We start from the raw sequence: 20,813 nt of genomic DNA, 5'->3' as shown, positions 1-20,813 counted from the left end.
GACAAGACTGTCTTGCAGAGATCAGGTCTAGCAGTTCCCCTTGAACTAAAGTCCCCTATGGTTGCAAGTTGAGCCTAGGAGCACGGCCACTCCTAAATATGCTCTGCTATGGATGCTCCTGCATCAAACCTTCTGGGCTCCACATCAGCTGGCTTGCTGCCCCTACCACTTCCCTAAGAAGCTCTCCCGGCCAATTCAGTGTCCATGGTGGTTGAGGGGGGGTCTCTTCCTGCCAGAGTTTCAGAGGCCTGTGGCAAGTGCAGTTGCTGCTTGCCAGTTCAACTCACCTGTTCCCCTGGAACTGTTGGGATCCAGGAATGAGTCCTGGTGCGGTGCGCAGTAGGCCCATGCGGGACTCCTGGCTTTCTCCCCCTTCAGCCCAGCTTGTGTCTTCCCTGTGTACACTCTTGATGCCTTGCCTCTGAAGATCTGTTAGAGAAGCACACCACTCATCTCAGCCTCTCGGTGGGAGCTCTTTCACCTGGCTGCATCTAGCCAGCCATCTTGCTCTCCCCCACCGCTTATAATTGTTGTATCTTCTTTGTGTATTGAACCTTCTATTAATATAATTCTTTTTTGTCTCTAAACTTTTTGGTTTAATGTCTGTTTTATTTATTTTTAGTGGAGTCACCTCCACTCTCTTCTGATTTCAGTTTGCGTGGAATATCTTTTTCCATCCTTCCACTTTCAATCTATTTGTGTATTTGGGTCTAAAGTGTATCTCCGATAGCCACCATATATAGTAATGCATCACTTAACAGGGTTATTTTCTGAGGGATATATTATTAGGTGATTTTGTAGTTGTGAATGACTTTAAAATGTACTTAGAGAAGGTATAGCCTACTATATACCCAAGCTATCTGGTATAGCCTATTGCTTCTAGGCTACAAACCTGTTCAGAATGTTACTCTACTGAATACTATAGGCAGTTGTAACACAATGGTAAGCATCTGTGTATCCAAACATGTCTAAACGTGGAAAAGATAGAGTAAGAATGTGGTTTTATAATCTTATGGGTCCACTGTGATATATGCAGTTTGTCATTGACCAAAATGATGTTATGGTGGTACATCACTGTAATTGAATTATGTTACTTTGTTATTCTGCCAATCTCTGTCTTTGATTATATAGTTTATTTCATTCACATTAAAAGTAATTACTGATAAGAAGGGGCTTCTCTCATTTTTCTATATGTTTTCTTTGTGTCTTACAGCTTTTTTGTTCCTCATTTCCTTCATTAATGCTTTTTAAATGTGTTTAGTTGATTTTTTATTGTGAAATGTTTAGATTTCTTTCTTATTTTCTTTTGTTCACATTTTGTGGTTGCCATGAGGATTACATTCAACATTCTAAAGTTATAACATTCAAATTTGAATTTATGCCTGTTTAAATTTATTAACATAGAAAAACTCTGCTCCTATAATAGCTCCAACGTCTCCTCTTTTGGTTGTTATCACAAAATCACATACATTTTTCTGTTCTGAAACATAAATAAATAATTTTTAAAATGTATTATTCTTTGAAATGATGTAGGAAAGGAAGTGGAATTACAAACCAGAATTAAAATAATGCTAGCTGCACTTTGGGAGGCTGAGGCGGGTGGATCACGAGGTCAGGAGATCGAGACCATCCTGGCTAACACAGTGAAACCCCAGTGAAATCAGTAAAATAATACAAAAAATTAGTTGGGCGTGGTGGTGGGCGCCTGTAGTCCCAGCTACTCAGGAGGCTGAGGCAGGAGAATGGCATGAACCCAGGTGGCGGAGCTTGCAGTGAGCCAAAATCGCACCACTGCACTCCAGCCTGGGTGACAGAGCAAGACTCCATCTCAAAATAATAATAATAAATAATAATAATGCTAGCCTTTAGACTAATAATTTTCTTTTAAGTATTAGTCTGTGAAATCATTTAGATAACAAAAAGTAGAGTTACATATCATTGTACAGTAATACAGGCTTTTGTAATTGTCCATATATTTATCTTTATTGAGCTCTTCTTCATATGGCTTTGAGTTAGTAGTGTTTGTGTGTATGTGTTTTAATTTGTTTTACCCTGCAGGACTCCCTTGAGAATTTCTGTGTGGCAGGTCTAGTGGTAATTGACTCCCTCAGCTTTTCTTTATCTGGAAACATCTGAAGTTGGGCTTTTTTAAATCTGGGAACATCTCCCTTACTTTTTAAGGACAGTTTTGCTGGTTATGGAATTAGTGGTTGCCAGTTCTCTTAGCACTTTGAGTATATTGACCTGCTGTTTTTTGACCTTTAAAGTTTCTAGTGGGAAATCTCCTAATCTTATTGATGATCCCTTGCAGGTGTTAAGTCACTCCTATATTGACTCTTTCAAGCTTGCCTCATTATCTTTGTATTTTGAACATTTAGTTATCAGGTATCTTAGTGTGGGTCTCTCTGAGTTTATCTTACTTAGAATTCATTGAGCTTCTTAGAGGTTTATATTCATGTCTTTTATCAATTTTGGGAAGTTTGGGGCCATTATCTTTTCAAATAATCTCTTTGCCCCTTTCTCTCTTTTTATTCTGGTACTCCTACATATGTATGTTGGTTTGCTTGAGGGTGTCCCATGGGTCCCTTAGGCTCTTATTACTTATCTTCAATCATTTTTTCTTCCTATTACTCAGATTCAATCATTTCTGTTGTCTTATCTTTAAGTTAACTAACTCTTTCTTCTGCCTGCTCAAATCTGCCTTTGAATCCCTCTAGTGAATTTTTCATTTCAGTTTTTACACTTTTCAGCTACAAAATTTGATTTTGGTTTCTAGGCTTTTTACCTCTTTATTGATATTTCTATTTTGTTTATATAATGTTTTCTTGACTTTTTCCACAACTTCCTTTTGGTCTTCGAACATCTTTAAGATAGTTGTTTGTCTAGTAAACCTACTATCAGGTCTTTTTCAGAAACAGTTTTTTATTTCTATTTTTATTAAAAAAATTTTGTAGAGATGGTGTTCTATGTTACCCAAACTGGCCTTGAACTCCTGGCCTCAAGCTATCCTCCTGCCTCAGCCTCCCAAAGTACTGGATTACAGATGTGAGCCACTGTGATTCATTTTGATTCATTTTTACCTTTGAAAGGGTCATACTTTGTTTCTTTATATGCCTTGTGATTTTTTTTTTTTTTTTTGAAAAATGGACATTTGAATCTAATGATGTGGTAACTCTGAAAACCAGATTCTCCTCCTTCCCCAGGGACTGCTGTTTTTATTGTTTTTGTTTTTTTGATTGTTATAGTCTGTCTCTTTGCCAAAGATCAGTCTGAGTTGGAACTTAATGTCTTCTTTGGTCTTTCCTAAGCCTGTACCTTTCTCTGAGCATGTGTGGTCACTTTCTAATTTTCTCTATAGGTGCAGTTGCTTTTGAATGTCCTAGTCTATTATATTTTCCCAAAGGAGGAAAAAGAGAAAAATCAAGGGGGACAGGGAAGGAAGAGGGTGTTGGCCCTTTATTTCTGCTGGAAGTCACTTTAGCCAGAGGAGCATGGGCCTGCAAACAGTGGAGCTAGGTGTAATGGACACATAGCTATTTGCACCTCTGCAATTCAAAGCAGTGATCCTCAGTCACAGCATAGATCTCTGAAATTTGGAGGCAGTGTTCTTTTTGTCTATCTTGGCTCTTGTAAGGTATGTGTATGCTGCTCCAGGAGTATGTGCACAGCTGCCTGCTATAGGGGTGGCGGGGGTATAGGAAGCTGTTATTTTTTAAGTGCTGATGTTGACCAAAATGAACTACAGTTTCCCATCCACGCCTTCCCTTGGAAGTTGCAGGCCTTCAGTAGATACCAGAGTTGTCACAATAGTTACACACCAGACAGATTCTGCCAGTGTAGTTTTTGTCTAGGTGGAAAGATTGATTCCTGGTGCTTCTGAGTCTGCCGTTTTTCCAGAATCTTCTCTTTCTCCTGTGCTTTTGCATATTGTTTGCCTATTGAACTGTATTTTAGAATCTCTATTATATTTAATTTACATTCTCTTTCTTATTATTTTTATATCTGGCCCAATTCTGTGTCTGCTTTATTTTACCCTTGCTTCTTGTGACCATGTGTCACATTTGCTTGCTTATCTGTGTGTTTTGTAATTCTTTCATGTGAAATATATGAAAAAACAGCTGAGACCAAAGTCAGTAAACTTACCTCCAGGAAAGGGCTTATCTCTTCTTCTTTCAGTCTGTTGAAGTGTGGTGCTGCATTAGGCTGATCTCTATTTGATACAGATCTGGTCTTTTATGACAGCTTTACTTTGATTGAGTTTGTCACTACTTTAAATATTTTGAAGTTAAGGTTCTGAGATTTCTTTCACAAGGAAAATTGAAGAGTGGTGAGATGCTGAAGATATCTTTGTGCTTTGCTATGAAGCCCCAAATCTTCTGAGCTGAGGGAGAACATGTTTTCTTTCTCTGCTTGCAGCCTGGTTGCTTATTCTCTTGTCTGTCCAGTTCTTTCCCCCAGCACTTTGTGCCTCTGGAGAGCACTCTTCCCTTTGCCCTGCCCAAGAGCTTTGGGGTATCTGTGAAGGCCTGCAGTTTCTCCCAGCTTTTCTGTGCCACCTCCATCCTTCAGTTGTTAAGTGTCCTGAGTGCTTTCAGAGGGATCTCTCCCAGTTCTCTTTTCCCCTCTGTTTCACTGCCATGCTCCCAGTCAAGGGAGGTTAGCTGCCTTGTGCTTGGGGAGGCTTCCCATACTTCAAGGTTCATTCTCTCAGTTCTCTTCCTCCCCTGCAGCCTTTGGTTTACTCACCCGATGCCCCTGGTGTGTACCTGTGGGAATCACTTGATGGGTGAGTGTCAACTCTCTGCTACAGGGTGCTCCTTGTAATTTTAGTTTATCACTTTAGTTTTTATATGCAGTCACTCAAGGTTTGGCTGGTTTCTCCTTACCCTGTCTAACAAAGATTCTTTTTTCTCTTGTATCTCTGCCAGGCATCCGAGCACATCTTTGAGTCTCTTCTGTCTCATGAAAGTGTTGTCACTTTCTGAAAGCTAGTTCATGTAGGTTTCTTTTCACCCTTAATTATTTGATTTCTTTTTAAAACTATGCTTTTGTCGTTGACCTCGCTTTTTTGGGCTAATGGGAGAATGATTGTTATCTTGTGAACAACTTCTACTTAATATCTGAAGTTTAAAAAAATGCTTTGTGATACCACTTTCCTCAATAGAGAATATGTCTCCACTGTCCATGCATCATCGCATTTAATATCCACAAACTTGAAAATACATAATATTGTATCATCCTCAGTTTCCAGTTGAGAGCCTAAGCAGGTAGGTCAGTATTACATAGCCAATTATAAACACATTTGAACTCAGGGTTGTCCATCTCTGGGACCACGTTTGCAAGTTGACATCCAAAGATGGTGTAGGTGTGTAACATAAGTGAGTAAAGCAAGTGGGGTATAAGAAAAATAACAAAGCAAATAGCATGATGAATGACAGTTAATACTCAGCCTAGATACTAGCAAAAAAACTAGAGGGTAGTCAGTTCTGTGACAGACTTTCTTGGGGAATATATACCTCATTTAAAGGTGATGGTCATTTGTCAGCTGTAGCTAGTTGTTGCCCATGTGAGAATGTAGGTCCAATCTTCCCAATTTTCTGATTTTTCAGTAGAAGCCAGAAATCTGTATTTTTCATGTGAAAAATACATGTAGGTAGCTGGTTTAAATAAAACTAAAATCCAGTGTGCAGACCTACATGGTGAATTTTTTTTGAAATTTTAAATTTCAAATCTTTGTGGATACAGAGTAGGTTTATATATTTGTAAGGTATATGAGATGTTTTCATACAGGCATGCAATGTGTAATAATAGCATCATGGAAATGGGGTATCCTTCCTTCAAGCATTTATCCTTTGTGTTACAGACAATCCAGTTATACTATTTTAGTCATTTTAAACTGAACAATTACTATTTTGTTGCTATCAAATACTAGGTCTTTTTCATTCTTTCTATTTATTTTGTAGCCATTAACCATCCCCACCTCCTCCTCACCCCACTACATGGTGACTCTGAAATTAAACATGTCCATAGACTCAGCCTGTTACCTGGACAGCCAGTTTTTTTTCTATGTAATAAGGTCTGAGCTCTTTTAAACTGTTAAGTCATACTATCTCTCAGTGCTTAGTTTCATGTATGTACTAAATAGATTAAGGAAGTGAAGACCCTTAGATGTAAGCTACACTATATTTTATCTGACACACTAAGTCCTTCATTCATCTGTCTTAAGCAATAAAGTTCTTATATAAGGTATATCTCACATTAAACTGATGCTCACCTGGAGATGATGCTCCAGGTATTATGAATTCTTAGTTTATTCTTGTTCACTAATAATGACTTTCTTTCCCTCTCTTCTTTTTTTTCTGTGATGTAGCTTTCACTTTCAGAAGAACAGAATGAAGTAATGAAAAATGGCTGTGAATCTAAAGAGCTGGTCTACCTCGTGCAGATTGCTTGTCAGGTGATTTTGTGAATGTATTCTCCATTTCATATGAAGTTAAAACTTAGGTTAAGTGATGATTAGATTTCTTTCTATAACGTGATTTGCCTAAAGGATTATAATCCACAGAAAAATACTTATATAATACTGAAATGAGATTGTACAATAATGATTATTGTAAGAAAATAAATGGTATCCTTTTGAAACAGAAATAAGTATATTCATACAACACTACATGGAATGTGGGGTTGAGCATTGCAACTTATATGTCTTCTCTTTGCACTTTTAGAAAGTTCCTAAGGCTTTTGACACTTATGAGTAAATAACAATGACTGTGGTAATCAAGATGTTTTCATTCTTTCTCACAGTCATGTTGGTATTTCTACATGTACTCAGAGTTGAAGTCTTCTATTTAGTAGAATTAGTTTTATAGATATTTAATCCATACCCTTAAGTGAAAATACCTTTAATAAGACTAAAGGAAAGATATTTATTGATCATTACATTAAGTGATTCAGCTGTTGATCACATATTATAGCAAAAGAGTAGATTATGTTGTCTCTGCTTCAGATGCACACTTTTTCTAACTGAAACATTAAGTTTCTCTTTGGTGTAACAATAGGATATGTGCATGTTTTTGTAGCTTATTTCTTGACTTTTAATGTTAGAACTTTGTTGAAGCTAATGACCATGACTTGCTCTTAATGAGACTTAAAATATGTCATTTGTAGCATTGATTATTTCCCCCATGATGTAATTTAAGCACTTAGTATTGTTCTTTTATTCACTTATTCTACATTCTTTGAGTTTTTTGCCTACTGGTCAATTAGTCATTGTAAAGAAAGTGTTTAGGAGGAAAACTTCCTTCTATACAAAGTTTTCAGCTTTCTTTGGGAGAGAGTAAGATATGGGCATTTATATTTTTTCTCACAAAGTATTAATCATGTACCTGAAGCTAAATGATCCAAAAAAGTCTAATGCTTTCATCATGTGTGATATACTGAAGGTTTTAGTTGTGGTCACCTTAAGGAAAACCTTCCAGAATTAAGTGCGTTTCTTTTTAGGTGTCAGAGTATAGGATTGGAAATCCAATTTTAGCTTGTATATAAATAAGTAAGATGGCCAAATTCACACATTGTTTATGTATGTTTTATTGTGTGTCACCTCAGCTTCTTTGAGAATGTAGGGAAGCTCTTAATTACTAAGTTTCATGTCATATTTCATAAAATGCTTCCATTTGGTGAGTTAATTTTTAAGTGAAAATATTAAGTGCATTTATGATAAGTTATTAGTAATAGACGGATGAAAATCATATTTTTTATCTAGAGTACATCGTTGGTGTGTCAGGAATGAATTTCTTAATCCCTCTACAACCTAAGACATTTTAGCATCTCTTTTCTCACCATTAATTTCCATATGCTTCGAGAATACAAATGTTCTTATTCTTATGAACAAACCATAACATCAACAAAAATTAAAATCATCTGTGCTGTTTTTTAAAATGACCTTCAGAAGGCAAGCATGGTATTTTGGTACCAAATATTATAATGTATAATTGTTACTTGATTGTATATTCGTGTGCAGTATTGGTGACCTAGATAGATAGTTTGTTTCCTGGTATAACTATCTTGTCAAGCTTCTTAAAAAAATTTCATACTACTTGGTATACCATTTGTTATATCAAAGTAGTAATTTAGTGCATTTTAATGCATTTGTACCTGTTCTTTGCCTCATTATATGTAATCATTGATATATTCCCATGGCTTACCCCTGTATTCTTGCCATATTGTGTTAGCCATAAACCATATTAAACTAGAATCATACTTTTTTATAACTAAGAGAGAAAAAGACATACAATTAGACCTTCTAATTTTGCAGATGAGGAAACTGAGGTCCAAATTACTGAAGTGGCTGTCCTAAGCAATATTGAATGTTAGCAATGGGGACTATGAGGATTTCAGTTTCTTGACTGCCACCTTTTTCTGTGTCTATTTCAGTCTATAACAAATGTGAGAAATTGCTTAATCTTCAGATAAGACCACCATTATACACTGATGTAATCTGTTTCAGAAGCTACTTATTTACAAATTTTATCTCTGTCAGTTTCTACTTTTTAATAATATCACTTGACATTCTTTTTATTTAACCAAAATTCTTGGTCTTTCATCTTAACCCTTTCTTCTCTTGTTCTGTTAGCTTATAAAAGTGACAAACTGATTGACTGTAATCCTTTTTCTGTCTGTAAGTTAAGTGATACTGATTTCTTTCAGTCTTATCTTGGAAACTTTGCAATGTGTCTATGCCTGCCCTTAAAAGTTTTTCTTTCTTTCTAAATTGTGAGCCCAGAAATGTAAACTGTCTTCCAGTTTACAGTTGGAGCCTTCAAATCTAGAGCCCCTGTGGGAACACCCAGGCCAACTGGGGACTGTAATCTTAGTGATAGTAAAAATATTTAAACAACTGATACAGCATGGACCGAAAGCAATAGAACAGATAGTAGTTATACAGATCTCACTTACCCATATTGGTGTGTCTTAGCTGAATATTAGCCATGGATAAAATGCTCTTTAATATGTCTTGAATGATAAGTCTGTAATGCTGTGGTGAGCCCGCAACTCCCTCCCTTTCATAGTATTTAATTAGAATTACATGTCGTGCTGCAGATATCCCCTCTCTTATCTTTTTATTCTGTTCTCTCAGTAAATGAACAAAAGTGTCTGTTGAGAGAACAAACGGATCAGCTGCTGTGGATGAGGAACCTTCTCAAGAAAGTTAATGTATTTAGGTTGAAATTCATGGAAATTAATAAAAATTCTCATAATCTCAGTAATATGTCATAGTAGATATGAAATTTAATAATTTTAAAAGGTCAAAATTAGAGAAACCCTGATACTAATTATACTGAGCCCCACTACACAGAATAAAACGTTTTATGAGTTTAACATCAGTGTTACTAGGTCCTAAAAGTATTCTATCTTTTATTGCTTTATTCTTTAGCAAATAAGCATCAGCTTTTAAGTGTTCATTTTAAAACGGCAAATTTAAGCCCAGCTGTGGTGGGCATTTTTTTCTGCATGTGCTGTAATAAAAGTCTTGTTTTGATCTTTTCCTTCTGTAAATCTAGTTTTGTTGGTATAAGAATAATGGTTGCTTAGTAAAATACTTAGTATTTTAATGTTTCACTGTCAGCTTTATAGTAGTTGATATTAATGGTTCCTATTTAAGTAAAAAGTGTATTAACTACCTTTGTATTTTAAGCAGAATTAATCAATATTTAATAGTTTGATTTTTCTGAAGATCAAGTATTTTATAAATATATACAGTAGCCTGAATGCTCTTATGTCATGGTAGGTGGGGTAATCACTTGGTTTCAGGGGAATGCTTCCTTGCCTCCAAATATGCTCAGAATGCTTCCTTGCCTCCTGTGTTCTAATGTTCTCTTGCTTGAAATTCCATCATCAAAAATGCATTCCCTGGTATTAAATAACTCCTTTTCCATTCAGGGCATTAGAAAATGCTGTTAACTACAGGAGTGGGAGTAAATATTAACATTTATAGAACATATATATATGAACAAAATATATAGGCAGATTGCCAGGACTTTTATTTAAACCTCATAATGCTTCTGTGAAAGGCAGGTGTCATTTATTCCCATTTCATAGATGAGTAAAGTGCTGTTCATTGATACTGAGTAACTTGCATACATTTCTGTATTTAGGATAGGTCCAGGCTGAGATTTAAATCAGGTCTTTTTTTCCCCTCCCTCTTTTCATTGAACTTCATCCATTTAAAAAAAATAATTGATAGCCTCCATTGTTTTTCAGATAATCCCATAACAAAGGGACTTCCAAGGACGTAAGCAAAGACTGTTCTTAGAACGGCAGTTATTTCTAAAATTTGTCCATTTCTTTTCCATTTTTATTGTTACCGAGCTAGCTCAAGCGTGATCTCTTGTTTGGGCTGATGTTTGCATCCTATAGTGTATTATAACCTTGTAAACTGCCAGAATGGTGTAAAATGTAAATCAGATCTTGTTACTATTGTGGTTAAAACTCTTGAATAGATTCCCACTGCATGTAGAGCTAAACCCAACTACTTACCAAGGTCTATGAGGGTCCTACACAATCTGGGTATCCCTGCCTCCTCTATATCATTTCAGGACAATCCCTCCTCACTCCCATGCTATGGTCACACCAGCTTTCAGGCAGTTTGTAAAAGGGCCAAAGTTCTTTCCTGTAACAAGCCTTGAACTTTGATCATCCCATGACTCTGTTCACACCGTTACCACATCTGGTAGCTTCTCAGTCTTTAGGACTTGATTTAGATACCACCTCCTTAGAAAGGCTGTTTCTGACCCTATGCGAAGTAGATCCTTATTTCTTCAGAGTATGAAACTATCATTTTATTTATGTGTTTGTTTACTTTAAAAAGTATTTGTTTTCCTCACTAGAAACAAATTCTAAGAAGTCTGGTGTATTGTTTATCATTTCTGTGTTGCACCTCTAGTGCTTACTACAGTGCTTAGCACCATGTGAGTGGTCGGTAAATAGCTAGTGAATAAACGAGTGAAAGAGGAACAAATTCTTTTCATAGAAATCTGATCCTACATACATTGCATACATTGGGATATTTTTTTCTCATTCTGCTTCCTCAGCCTTATCAAGAATTGTTGATTTTTCTCACGCTTGGATAGTAGTAATTGGTAGTAAATAGTAATGCTTGCTCTTTATTTTTTTTTTGGAGACTGGGTCTCTCTCTGTCACCCAGGCTGGAGTACACTACAGGCTCGACCTCCCAGGCTCAAGTGATCCTTCTGCCTCACCTGGCTAATTTTGTACTTTTTGTAGAGACAGCATTTTGCTGTATTGCCCAGGTGGTCACGAACCAACTCAAGTGATCCACCTACCTCTGCCTCCCAGAGTGCTGCGATTACAGGCATGAGCCATTGTGCCCAGCTGGTAGCAATAATTACTAAGATTAAAAATTAGAAAATTAAAATTTCGGCAGGAGTATATAAGGAAGAGATTTTGATTTATTCCTTTACAGAGTTATTGAACTTTAAAAATACTCTGATTGTTTATTCAGTCTGTTTGGAAATTGGTTGATCAAGGCTCTGTTTTATTTATTTATTTATTGAGACGGAGTCTCACTGTCGCCAGGCTGGAGTGCAGTGGCACGATCTCGGCTCACTGCAACCTCCAACTCCCAGGTTCAAGTGATCCTCCTGCCTCACCTGGCTAATTTTCTACTTTTTGTACAGACAGCGTTTTGCTGTGCTGCCCAGGCTGGTCACGAACCAGCTCAAGGGATCCACTTACCTCTGCCTCCCAGAGTTCTGCGATTACAGGCATGAGTCATTGTGCCCAGCTGGTAGCAGTAATTACTAAAATTAAAAATTAGAAAATTAAAATTTCGGCAGGAGTATATAAGGAAGAGATTTTGATTTATTCCTTTACAGAGTTATTGAACTTTAAAAATACTCTGATTGTTCATTCAGTCTGTTTGGAAATTGGTTGATCAAGGCTCTATTTTATTTATTTATTTATTTACGTATTTATTTATTGAGATGGAATTTCACTGTCGCCAGACTGGAGTGCAGTGGCGCAATCTTGGCTCGCTTTAGCCTCCAACTCCCAGGTTCAAGTGATTCTCCTGCCTCAGCCTCCTAAGTATCTGGGATTACAGACATACGCCACCATGCCCAGCTAATTTTTGTATTTTTAGTAGAGACAGGGTTTCACCATGTTGGCCAACATGGTCTTGAACTCCTGACCTCGTGATCCACCAGCCCCGGCCTCCCAAAGTGCTGGGATTACAGGTGTAAGCCACCACGCCTGGCCAATCAAGGCTATATTTTTACATATGAAAGTACTTTACATTTAAAGTTCTTGTTTTATATCTGCTGAAAATACAAAGTATTTACTAGTTTTATAGTTTTACTCAGTGAATTTAATGTAGTTTTAGATGATTTGCAAGTTATGTGTTAGAGTTTTAATTTTATAAATGGAGTTGTATATAAAAGATCAGACTTTTTGCTGGCCTAAAAATACCTTTAAGAAGTTGAAAGAAATCACTTCATGAATATATGAGGAACTACATTTTGAAATCTAATTCCCTACATTAACTTTTTGAAGCTCTGAAGGCATTTGTGTGGTTGGTAGTTGACACATTTTTTTGAGTAACACTGCTTAGATGGAAGATGATTATTTTTCAAAAAATCAATAACTTTTTATTTTTCAGACAAGTTTTACATTCACAGCAAAATTGAACAGGAAATAATAGAGTTCCCATATGCTCCATGTTCTGACACACGTGCAGCATCCCCCACTGTTGACATCCCACATCACAGTGGTACGTGGGTTATCATTGATGAACCTACATTGATACATCATTAGCAAAGTTTATAGTTTACTTTAGGGTTCACTTTTGGAGGTGTATTTTCTATAAGTTTAGAAAAATGTATAATGACATGTATCACCAGTACAGCATCATATGGAATAGTATTATAAAAATCCTCTGTGCCCCTCCTGTTCATCTTTCCCTTTGCCCTACCCCCAACTGCTGATCTTTTTACTGTCTCCATAGCTTTGCCTTTTCTAAGATATCACATAGTTGGAGTCATGCAGTATATAGCCATTCACTTAGTAATATGCATTTAAATTTCCTACATGTCTTTCTGTGGCTGAGAGTTCATTTCACTTTAGCACTGAAAAATATTCATTGTCTGGATATACCACATTTTATTTATTCATTCATCTACTGCAAGACATCTCAGTTGCTTCCGGGTTTTGGCAATTACGAATAAAGTTGCTGTAAACATTTGCACACAGGTTTCTGTGTGGACATAAGTTTTCAGCTCATTTGGGTAAACACCAAGGAGCATGATTACAGGATTGCATGGTAAAAGTGTTTTTAGTTTTGTAAGAAACTGCCAAACTGCCTTTGAAAGTGACTGTGCCATTTTGCATTCCCAGCAGCAGTGAATGAGAGTTCCTGTTGCTCTACATCCTTGCCAGCATTTGTTGTCAGTGTTTTTGGACTTTGGCCATTCTAATATGTTATGTAGTAGCATTTCATTGTTTTAATTTGGAATTCCCTAATGACATATGATGTTGAGCATTTTTATATGCTATTTACCATCTGTATGTCTGTCTTCTTTGGTGAGATGTCTGTTCAAATCCTTTGCCTGTTTTTTAATTAGGTTGTTCATTTTCTTACTGTTGAGTTTTATGCATACTTTGTGTATTTTGGTTTACAGCGCTTTATCAGTGTGTCTTTTTTTTTTTTTGAGATGGAGTCTTGTTCTGTCGCCCAGGCTGGAGTGCAGTGGTGCCATCTCGGCTCACTGCAAGCTCCGTTTGCCGGGTTCATGCCATTCTCCTGCTTCAGCCTCCCGAGTAGCTGGAACTACAGGTGCCCGCCACCACGCCGGGCTAATTTTTTGTATTTTTAGTAGAGACAGTGTTTCACTGTGTTAGTCAGGATGATCTCAATCTCCTGACCTTTTGATCTGCCCACCTTGGCCTCCCAAAGTGCTGGGATTACAGGCGTGAGCCACTGCACCTGGCTAATTTCTTGTATTTTTAGTAGAGACAGTGTTTCACTGTGTTAGCCAGGATGGTTTCAATCTCCTGACCTTTTGATCTGCCAGCCTCGGCCTCCCAAAGTGCTGGGATTACAGGCGTGAGCCACTCTGCACCCAGCCTAGTATGGTTTTATTATAAGTCTTGAAGTCTGGTAGTGTCAGCCTTTCAACTTTGTTTTTCTTTTCTTTCAGTGTTATCTTGGTTTTTCTGGGTCTTTTGCTTCTCCATAATACTTTAGAATCACCTTATCAGTATCAACAAAATAACTTGCTGGGATTTTTATTGGAATTGTATTGAATCTGTAAATCAAGTTTGGAAGAACTGGCATCTTGACAATATTGCCTTCTTATTCATGAACATGCAACATTTCTACATTTATTTAGGTCTTTGACATCTTTCACCAGAGTTTTGTAGTTTTCTTTTTATAGCTATTATGTATATTTTGTTAGATATATAGCTGTCTGTGTAGTTTGGTTTTTTATTGCTACTATAAACATTAATATATTTTTAATTTCAAATTCCCCTTGTTGTGTGTTGGCTCATGCCTGTAATCCCAGCACTCTGGGAGGCTGAGGTAGAACTGCTTGGCGACTGAGGCTAGGAGATTGAGATCGGGGCAACATAGTGAGATCTCATCTCTATAAAAAATTTAAAAATTAGCCATGTATGTTGGTGCGTGCCCGTGGTCTCAGCTACTTAGGAGGCTGAGGCAAGAGGATCGCTTGAGCCCAGTACATTGAGGATGTAATGAGGCATGATTGTACACTGCACTCCAGCCTGGATGACAGAGTGAGACTTTGTCTCTAAAAAAAAATAATAATAAAACCAAACAAGATTTCTCTTGCTCATTGCTGGTATGTAGGAAACTGATTAGCTTTTGTGTATTAACCTTATATTCTGCAGTGTTGCTATAAATCATTTATTAGTGCCGGGAGTTTTTTGTCAGTTCTGATTTCCTACATAGACAGTCCTGTCATCTGCAAACAAAAGTTTTATTCCTTTCCAATCTGTATACCTTGTGTTTCCTTTTCTTATTGTATTAGCTAGGAATTCTGACACTATTTTGAAAAGAATTGATTATGGAACATCATTGCTTTGTTTTTGATCCAGGCGGGAGAGTTTCAGTCACCATTAAGTATGATGTTAGCTGTAGGTTTTTTGTAGATGCTCTTTCTCAAGTTATGGAAGTTCCCTTTATTTCTGGTTTGCTGAGAGTTTTTTATGAATGGGTGATGGATTTTCTTAAATGCCTTTCTGCATTTATTGGTGAAATCATGTGATTTGTATTCTTCTTTAGCCTGTTTATGTGATGGATTACATTAGTTGATTTTCAAATGTTGAACCAGCCTTGCATACCTGGGATAAATCTCACCTGGTAGCGGTTTGTAGTTGTTTTTATATATTGTTGGATTATAGTTGCTAATACTTGAGGATTTTTGCATGTGTGTTTATGAGAGATATTTGTCTGTAGTGTTTTTTGTTTTTTTTTTTTTCTTAGAATGTCTTTGTCTTGTTTTGGTCTTAGGAAAATGTTGGCCTCCCAGAAGTTAGGCACTTCTCTCTGTATCTGTCATCTGGAAGAGATATAGAGACTTGCTATAATTTCTTTCTTAAATGTTTGGTAAAATTTACCAGTGAGTATATCTGGGCTTATTGGTTTCTGTTTTGCCAAGCTATTAACTGTTAATTAGATTTCTTTCTTTCTTTTTTTTTTTTTTTTTGAGACGGAGTCTTGCTCTGTTGCCTGGGCTAGAGTTCAGTGGCCGGATCTCAACTCACTGCAAGCTCCGCCTCCCGGGTTTACGCCATTCTCCTGCCTCAGCCTCCGGAGTAGCTGGGACTACAGGCGCCCGCCACCTCGCCCGGCTAGTTTTTTTGTATTTTTAGTAGAGACGGGGTTTCACCATGTTAGCCAGGATGGTCTCGATCTCCTGATCTCGTGATCCGCCCGTCTCGGCCTCCCAAAGTGCTGGGATTACAGGCTTGAGCCACCGCGCCCGGCTAGATTTCTTAAAGGCCTGTATTTGTTTCGTTGTGAGTTTTGGTGGATGTAGCTTCTTAAAAATGGGCCAGTTTCATCTGTGGTACAAATTCTCAGGGATAGAGTTGTTCCTAATATTTGTTATTATCCTTTTAATGTCCATGTAATCTGTAGTGACGGTCCTCATTGATATCTAATGTTAGTAATTTGTGTATTTCTCTCTCTTTTTTTAAGTTAGTCTGGCTAGAAGCTTCTCCGTTTTACTGATATTTTCAAGCAATTAACTTACGGTTTTGGTAATTTTCTGTTTTCAGTTTTGTTGATTTCTGCTCTAGTTTTTAGTATTTTCTTCTTCTCTTTACTTTGGATTTAATATACTCTTCTTTTTCTAGTTATCTAAGGCAAAACTTAGATTACTGGTATTAGATGTTTCTTCTTTTCTTTTTCTTATTTCAATAGCTTTTTGGGGAAGAGGTGGTGTTTGATTATATGGATAAGTTCTTTAATGGTGATTTCTGAGGTTTTGGTGCAGCATCACCTGAGCAGTGCACACTGTGCACAATGTGTAGTCTTTAGTCCCTCACCTTCTTCCCGTCATCCCCCTGCCGAGTCCCCAAAGTCCATTGTATCATTCTCATGTGTTTATGTCCTCATAGCTTAGCTCCCACATTGTACAAACATACAATGTTTGGTTTTCCATTCCTGAGTTATTTCACTTAGAATAATGGTCTTCAGCTCCATCCAGGTTGCTGTGAATGCCATTATTTTGTTCCATTTTATGGCTGAGTATTACTGCATGGTATGCCACATTTTCTTTATCCACTCATTGATAGATGGGCATTTGGGCTGCTTCCATTTTTTGCAGTTGCGAATTGTGCTGCTGTAAATATGTGTGGGCAAGTGTCTTACAATGACTTATTTTCTTCTGAGTGGATACCCAGTAGTGGGATTGTTGGATCAAAAGGTAGATCTACTTTTAATCCTTTAAGGAATGTCCACATCTCCTTGGTTAGGTGTATTCCTGAGTATTTTATTTATTTATTTTTTTGCAGCTATTGTAAAAGGGGATGAATTCTTGATTTGGATTCTCAGTTTAGTTACTGTTGGTGTGTAGCAGTGCTATTGATTTGTGTACATGGACTTTGTATCCTGAAACTTTACTGAATTGGTTTAGCACATCTCAGAGCTTTTTGGATGAGTCTTTAAGGTTTTCTAGGTATACAGTCATATCATTAGTGAACAGTGACAGTTTGACTTCCTGTTTACCAGTCTGAATGCCCTTTATTTCATTCTCTTATCTGATTGTTCTAGTTAGGACTTCCAGTACTGTGTTGACAAGAAATGGTGAAAGGAGGCATCCTTGTCTTGTTCCAGTTCTCAGGGGAATACTTTCAACTTTTGTTCAGTATAATGTTTGCTGCAGGTTTGTCATAGATGGGTTTTATAAGGTATGTCCCTTCCATTTGCTGAGGGTTTTAATCATAAAGCAATGATGGATTTTGTCAAATGTTTTTTTCTGTGTCTGTTGAGATGATTGTGTGACTTTTGTTTTTATGTTTATGTTGTGTATTACATTTATTGACTTGGGTATGTTACCACCCCTGCATTTCTGGTATGAAACCCACTTTATCATGGTGTATTATCTTTTTGATCCTCTCTTGGATTCAGTTAGCTAGTATTTTGTTGAGGATTTTTACATCTGTTCTTCAGGGATATTGGTCTGTAGTTTTGTTGTTGTTGTTGTTGTTGTTGTTATATCCTTTCCTAGTTTTGGTATTAGAGTGATACTGGCCTCATAGAATGATTTAGGGAGGATTCTCTCTTTCTCTATCATTTGGAATGGTGTGAATTAGGATTGGTACCAGTTCTTCTTTGAATGTCTAATAGAATTCAGCTGTGAATCCACCTGGTCCTGTTTTTTTTGTTGGCAGTTTTTTTATTACCATTTGAGTATTGCTGCTTGTTATTGTTATGTTCAGAGTTTCTATTTATTCCTGGTTTACTCTCGGAGGGTTGTATAATATATTTCCAGGGATTTATCCATCTCCTCTAGGTTTTCTAGTTTGTGCTCATAAAGTTGTTCATAGTATCTTTGAATTATCTTTTTATTTATGTGGTATTAGTTGTAATAGCTCCCATTTTATTTCTAATTCAGCTTAGTTGGATCTTCTCATTTCTTTTCTTGGTTGATCGTGCTAATAGTCTAGTGATTTTATTTATCTTTTCAAAGAGCCAGATTTTTTTTTCTTTTTCTTTTCCTTTTTTTTTTTCTTGTTTCAATTTCATTTAGTTCTGCTCTGATCTTGGTTATTTCTTTTCTTCTACTGGGTTTGAGTTTGGTTTGTTCTCGTTTCTGTAGTTCCTTGAGGTGTGACCTTAGTTATCTATTTGTGCTCTTTCAGACATTTTTGATGTAGGCATTTAATGCCATGAACTTTCCTCTTAGCACCACTAGTGCTGTATCCAAAAAGTTTTGATAGGTTGTGTCTCTGTTATTGTTCAGTTCAAAGAATTTTTAGATTTCCGTCTTAATTTCATTGTTGACCCAACAATCATTCAGGAGCAGATTATTTAATTTCCATGTATTTACGTAGTTTTGAGGGTTCCTTTTGGGGTTGATTTCCAATTTTATTCCACTGTGGTCTGAGAGAGTACATGTTATAATTTCAATTTTCTTAAATTTGTTGAGATTTGTTTTGTGGCCTACCATATGGTCTATCTTGGAGAATGTTCCATGTGCTCATGAAAAGAATATATATTCTGCAGATGTTGGGTAGAATGTTCTGTAAATATCTGGTAAGTCCATTTGTTCTAGGGTATAGTTTAAGTCCCTCATTTCATTGTTGACTTTCTGTCTTGATGACCTATTTAGTGCTGTCAGCAGAGTATTGAAGCCCCCCACTATTAATGTGTTGCCATCTGTGTCATTTCTTAGGTCTAGTAGTTACTATTTTACAAATTTGATAGCTCCAGTGATACATGCATATATATATATAGGATTGTGATATTTTCCTGTTGGACTAGTCCTTTTATCATTATATAATGTCCCTTTTTGTCTTTTTAAACCATTCTTACTTTAAGTAAGTTTCTTTTGTCTCATATAGGAATACCTACTCCTGCTTGCTTTTGGTGTCCCTTTGCATGGAATATCTTTTTCCACCCCTTTACCTTAAGTTTATGTGAGTCCTTATACTTAGGTGAGTCTCTTGAAGACAGCAGATACTTGGTTGGTGAATTCTTACCCATTTTGATATTCTGTAATCTTTTAGGTGGAGCATTTAGGCCATTGACATTCAATGTATCAAGATATGATATACTGTTCTATTCTTCATGCTAGTTTTTGCCTTAATACCTTATTTGTTAGTTTTTCATTGTATTACTGTTTTATAGGCCCTGTGAAATTTATGCTTTAAGGAGGTTCTATTTTGGTGTATTTTGGAGTTTTGTTTCAAGATTTAGAACTCCTTTAAGCATTTCTTGTAGTGCAAGCTTGGTAGTGGTGAATTCTCTCAGCATTTGTTTGTCTGAAAAAGACTTTTTTTTTCTTTCATTTATGAAGCTTAGTTTTTCTGGGTACAAAATTCTTGGCTGATAATTGTTTTATTTCAGGAGGCTAAAGAGAGGCTTCCAATCCCTTCTAGCCTGTAAGGTTTCTGCTGAGAAATCTGTTAATCTCATAGGTTTTCCTTTGTAGGTTACCTGATGCTTTTGCCTCACAGCTCTTACGGTTCTTTTCTGTAGAAACCCTGATGACTGTGGGCCCAGGTGATGATCATTTTGTGATGAATTTCCTGAGTTTTCTTTAAACTTACTGTATTTGAATGTCTAGGTCTCAAGCAAGGCCGGGGAAGTTTTCCTCGACTATTCCCTCAAATATGTTTTCCAAACTTGTAGATTTCTCTCATTTCTTGGGAATACTAATTATGTTACGTTTAGTCATCTAACATCATCCCAAACTTCTTGAAGGCTTTGTTCATTTATTATTTTTTTTCTTTGTCTCTGTTGGATTGGGTTAATTTGAAAGCCTTGTCTTTTAGTTCTGAAGTTCCTTCTTTTACTTGTTTGAATCTATTGTTGAAACTTTCCAGTGTATTTTGCATTTCTCTGAGTGTGTCTTTCACTTCCAGAAGTTGTGATTTTTTTAAATTATGTTATTTCTCTGGGGATTTTTTTGTCCATATCTTGTATTATTTCTAAAATTTTTTTAAGTTGATTTCACCTTTCTCTGGTGCCTCTTTGAGACGCTTAGTAATCAGCCTTCTGGCCGGGCACAGTGACTCATGCCTTTAAACCTAGCAGTTTGGGAGGCTGAGGTGGACAGATCACCTGAGGTTAGGAGTTTGAGACCAGCCTGGCCAACATGGTGAAACCCTGTCTAGTAAAAATACAAAACCAGGCGTGGTGGTGTGTGCCTGTAATCCCAGCTACTCGGGAGGCTGAGGTGGGAGAATCGCCTGGACCCGGGAGGCAGAGGTTGCAGTGAGCTGAGAGCGTGCCACTGCATTCCAGCCTGGGTAACAGAGTGAGACTCTGTCTCAAAAAAATTAATAAATAAATAATTAACCTTATGAATTATTTTTCTTGCAATTCAGAGAGTTCGTTTTTGTTTGGATCCATTGCTGGTGAGCTGACGTGATCTTTTGGGGGTGTTAAAGAACCTTGTTTTGTCATCTTACCAGAGTTGTTTTTTCTGGTTCCTTCTCATTTGGGTGGACTATGTCAGAGGAAAGATCTTGGCTTCAAGGTCTGCTGTTCAGATTCTTTTGTCCCACAGAGTGCTCTCTTGATGTGGTGCTCACCCCCTTCCCCT

The 20,813-nt window shown here is 36.9% G+C and overlaps 1 protein-coding gene across 1 annotated transcript in view; it reads left to right on the top strand.

Annotated features, from left to right (window-relative positions):
• Nucleotides 1-20,813, top strand: part of ARHGAP32 (Rho GTPase activating protein 32) — a 217,265-nt gene that overhangs the window by 83,067 nt on the left and 113,385 nt on the right. Inside the window, exon 5 of the mRNA XM_011934672.1 lies at nt 6,371-6,457. Coding sequence (XP_011790062.1) covers nt 6,371-6,457 — 87 coding nt within the window. The remainder of the gene's footprint in view (nt 1-6,370; nt 6,458-20,813) is intronic.

The sequence above is a fragment of the Colobus angolensis genome, unplaced genomic scaffold (assembly GCF_000951035.1).
Source record: "Colobus angolensis palliatus isolate OR3802 unplaced genomic scaffold, Cang.pa_1.0 Scaffold137, whole genome shotgun sequence".
Lineage (NCBI taxonomy): Eukaryota > Metazoa > Chordata > Mammalia > Primates > Cercopithecidae > Colobus > Colobus angolensis.
The sequence above is the reverse complement of the archived record's forward strand: the minus strand, read 5'-3'. Positions and strand labels throughout refer to the sequence as shown.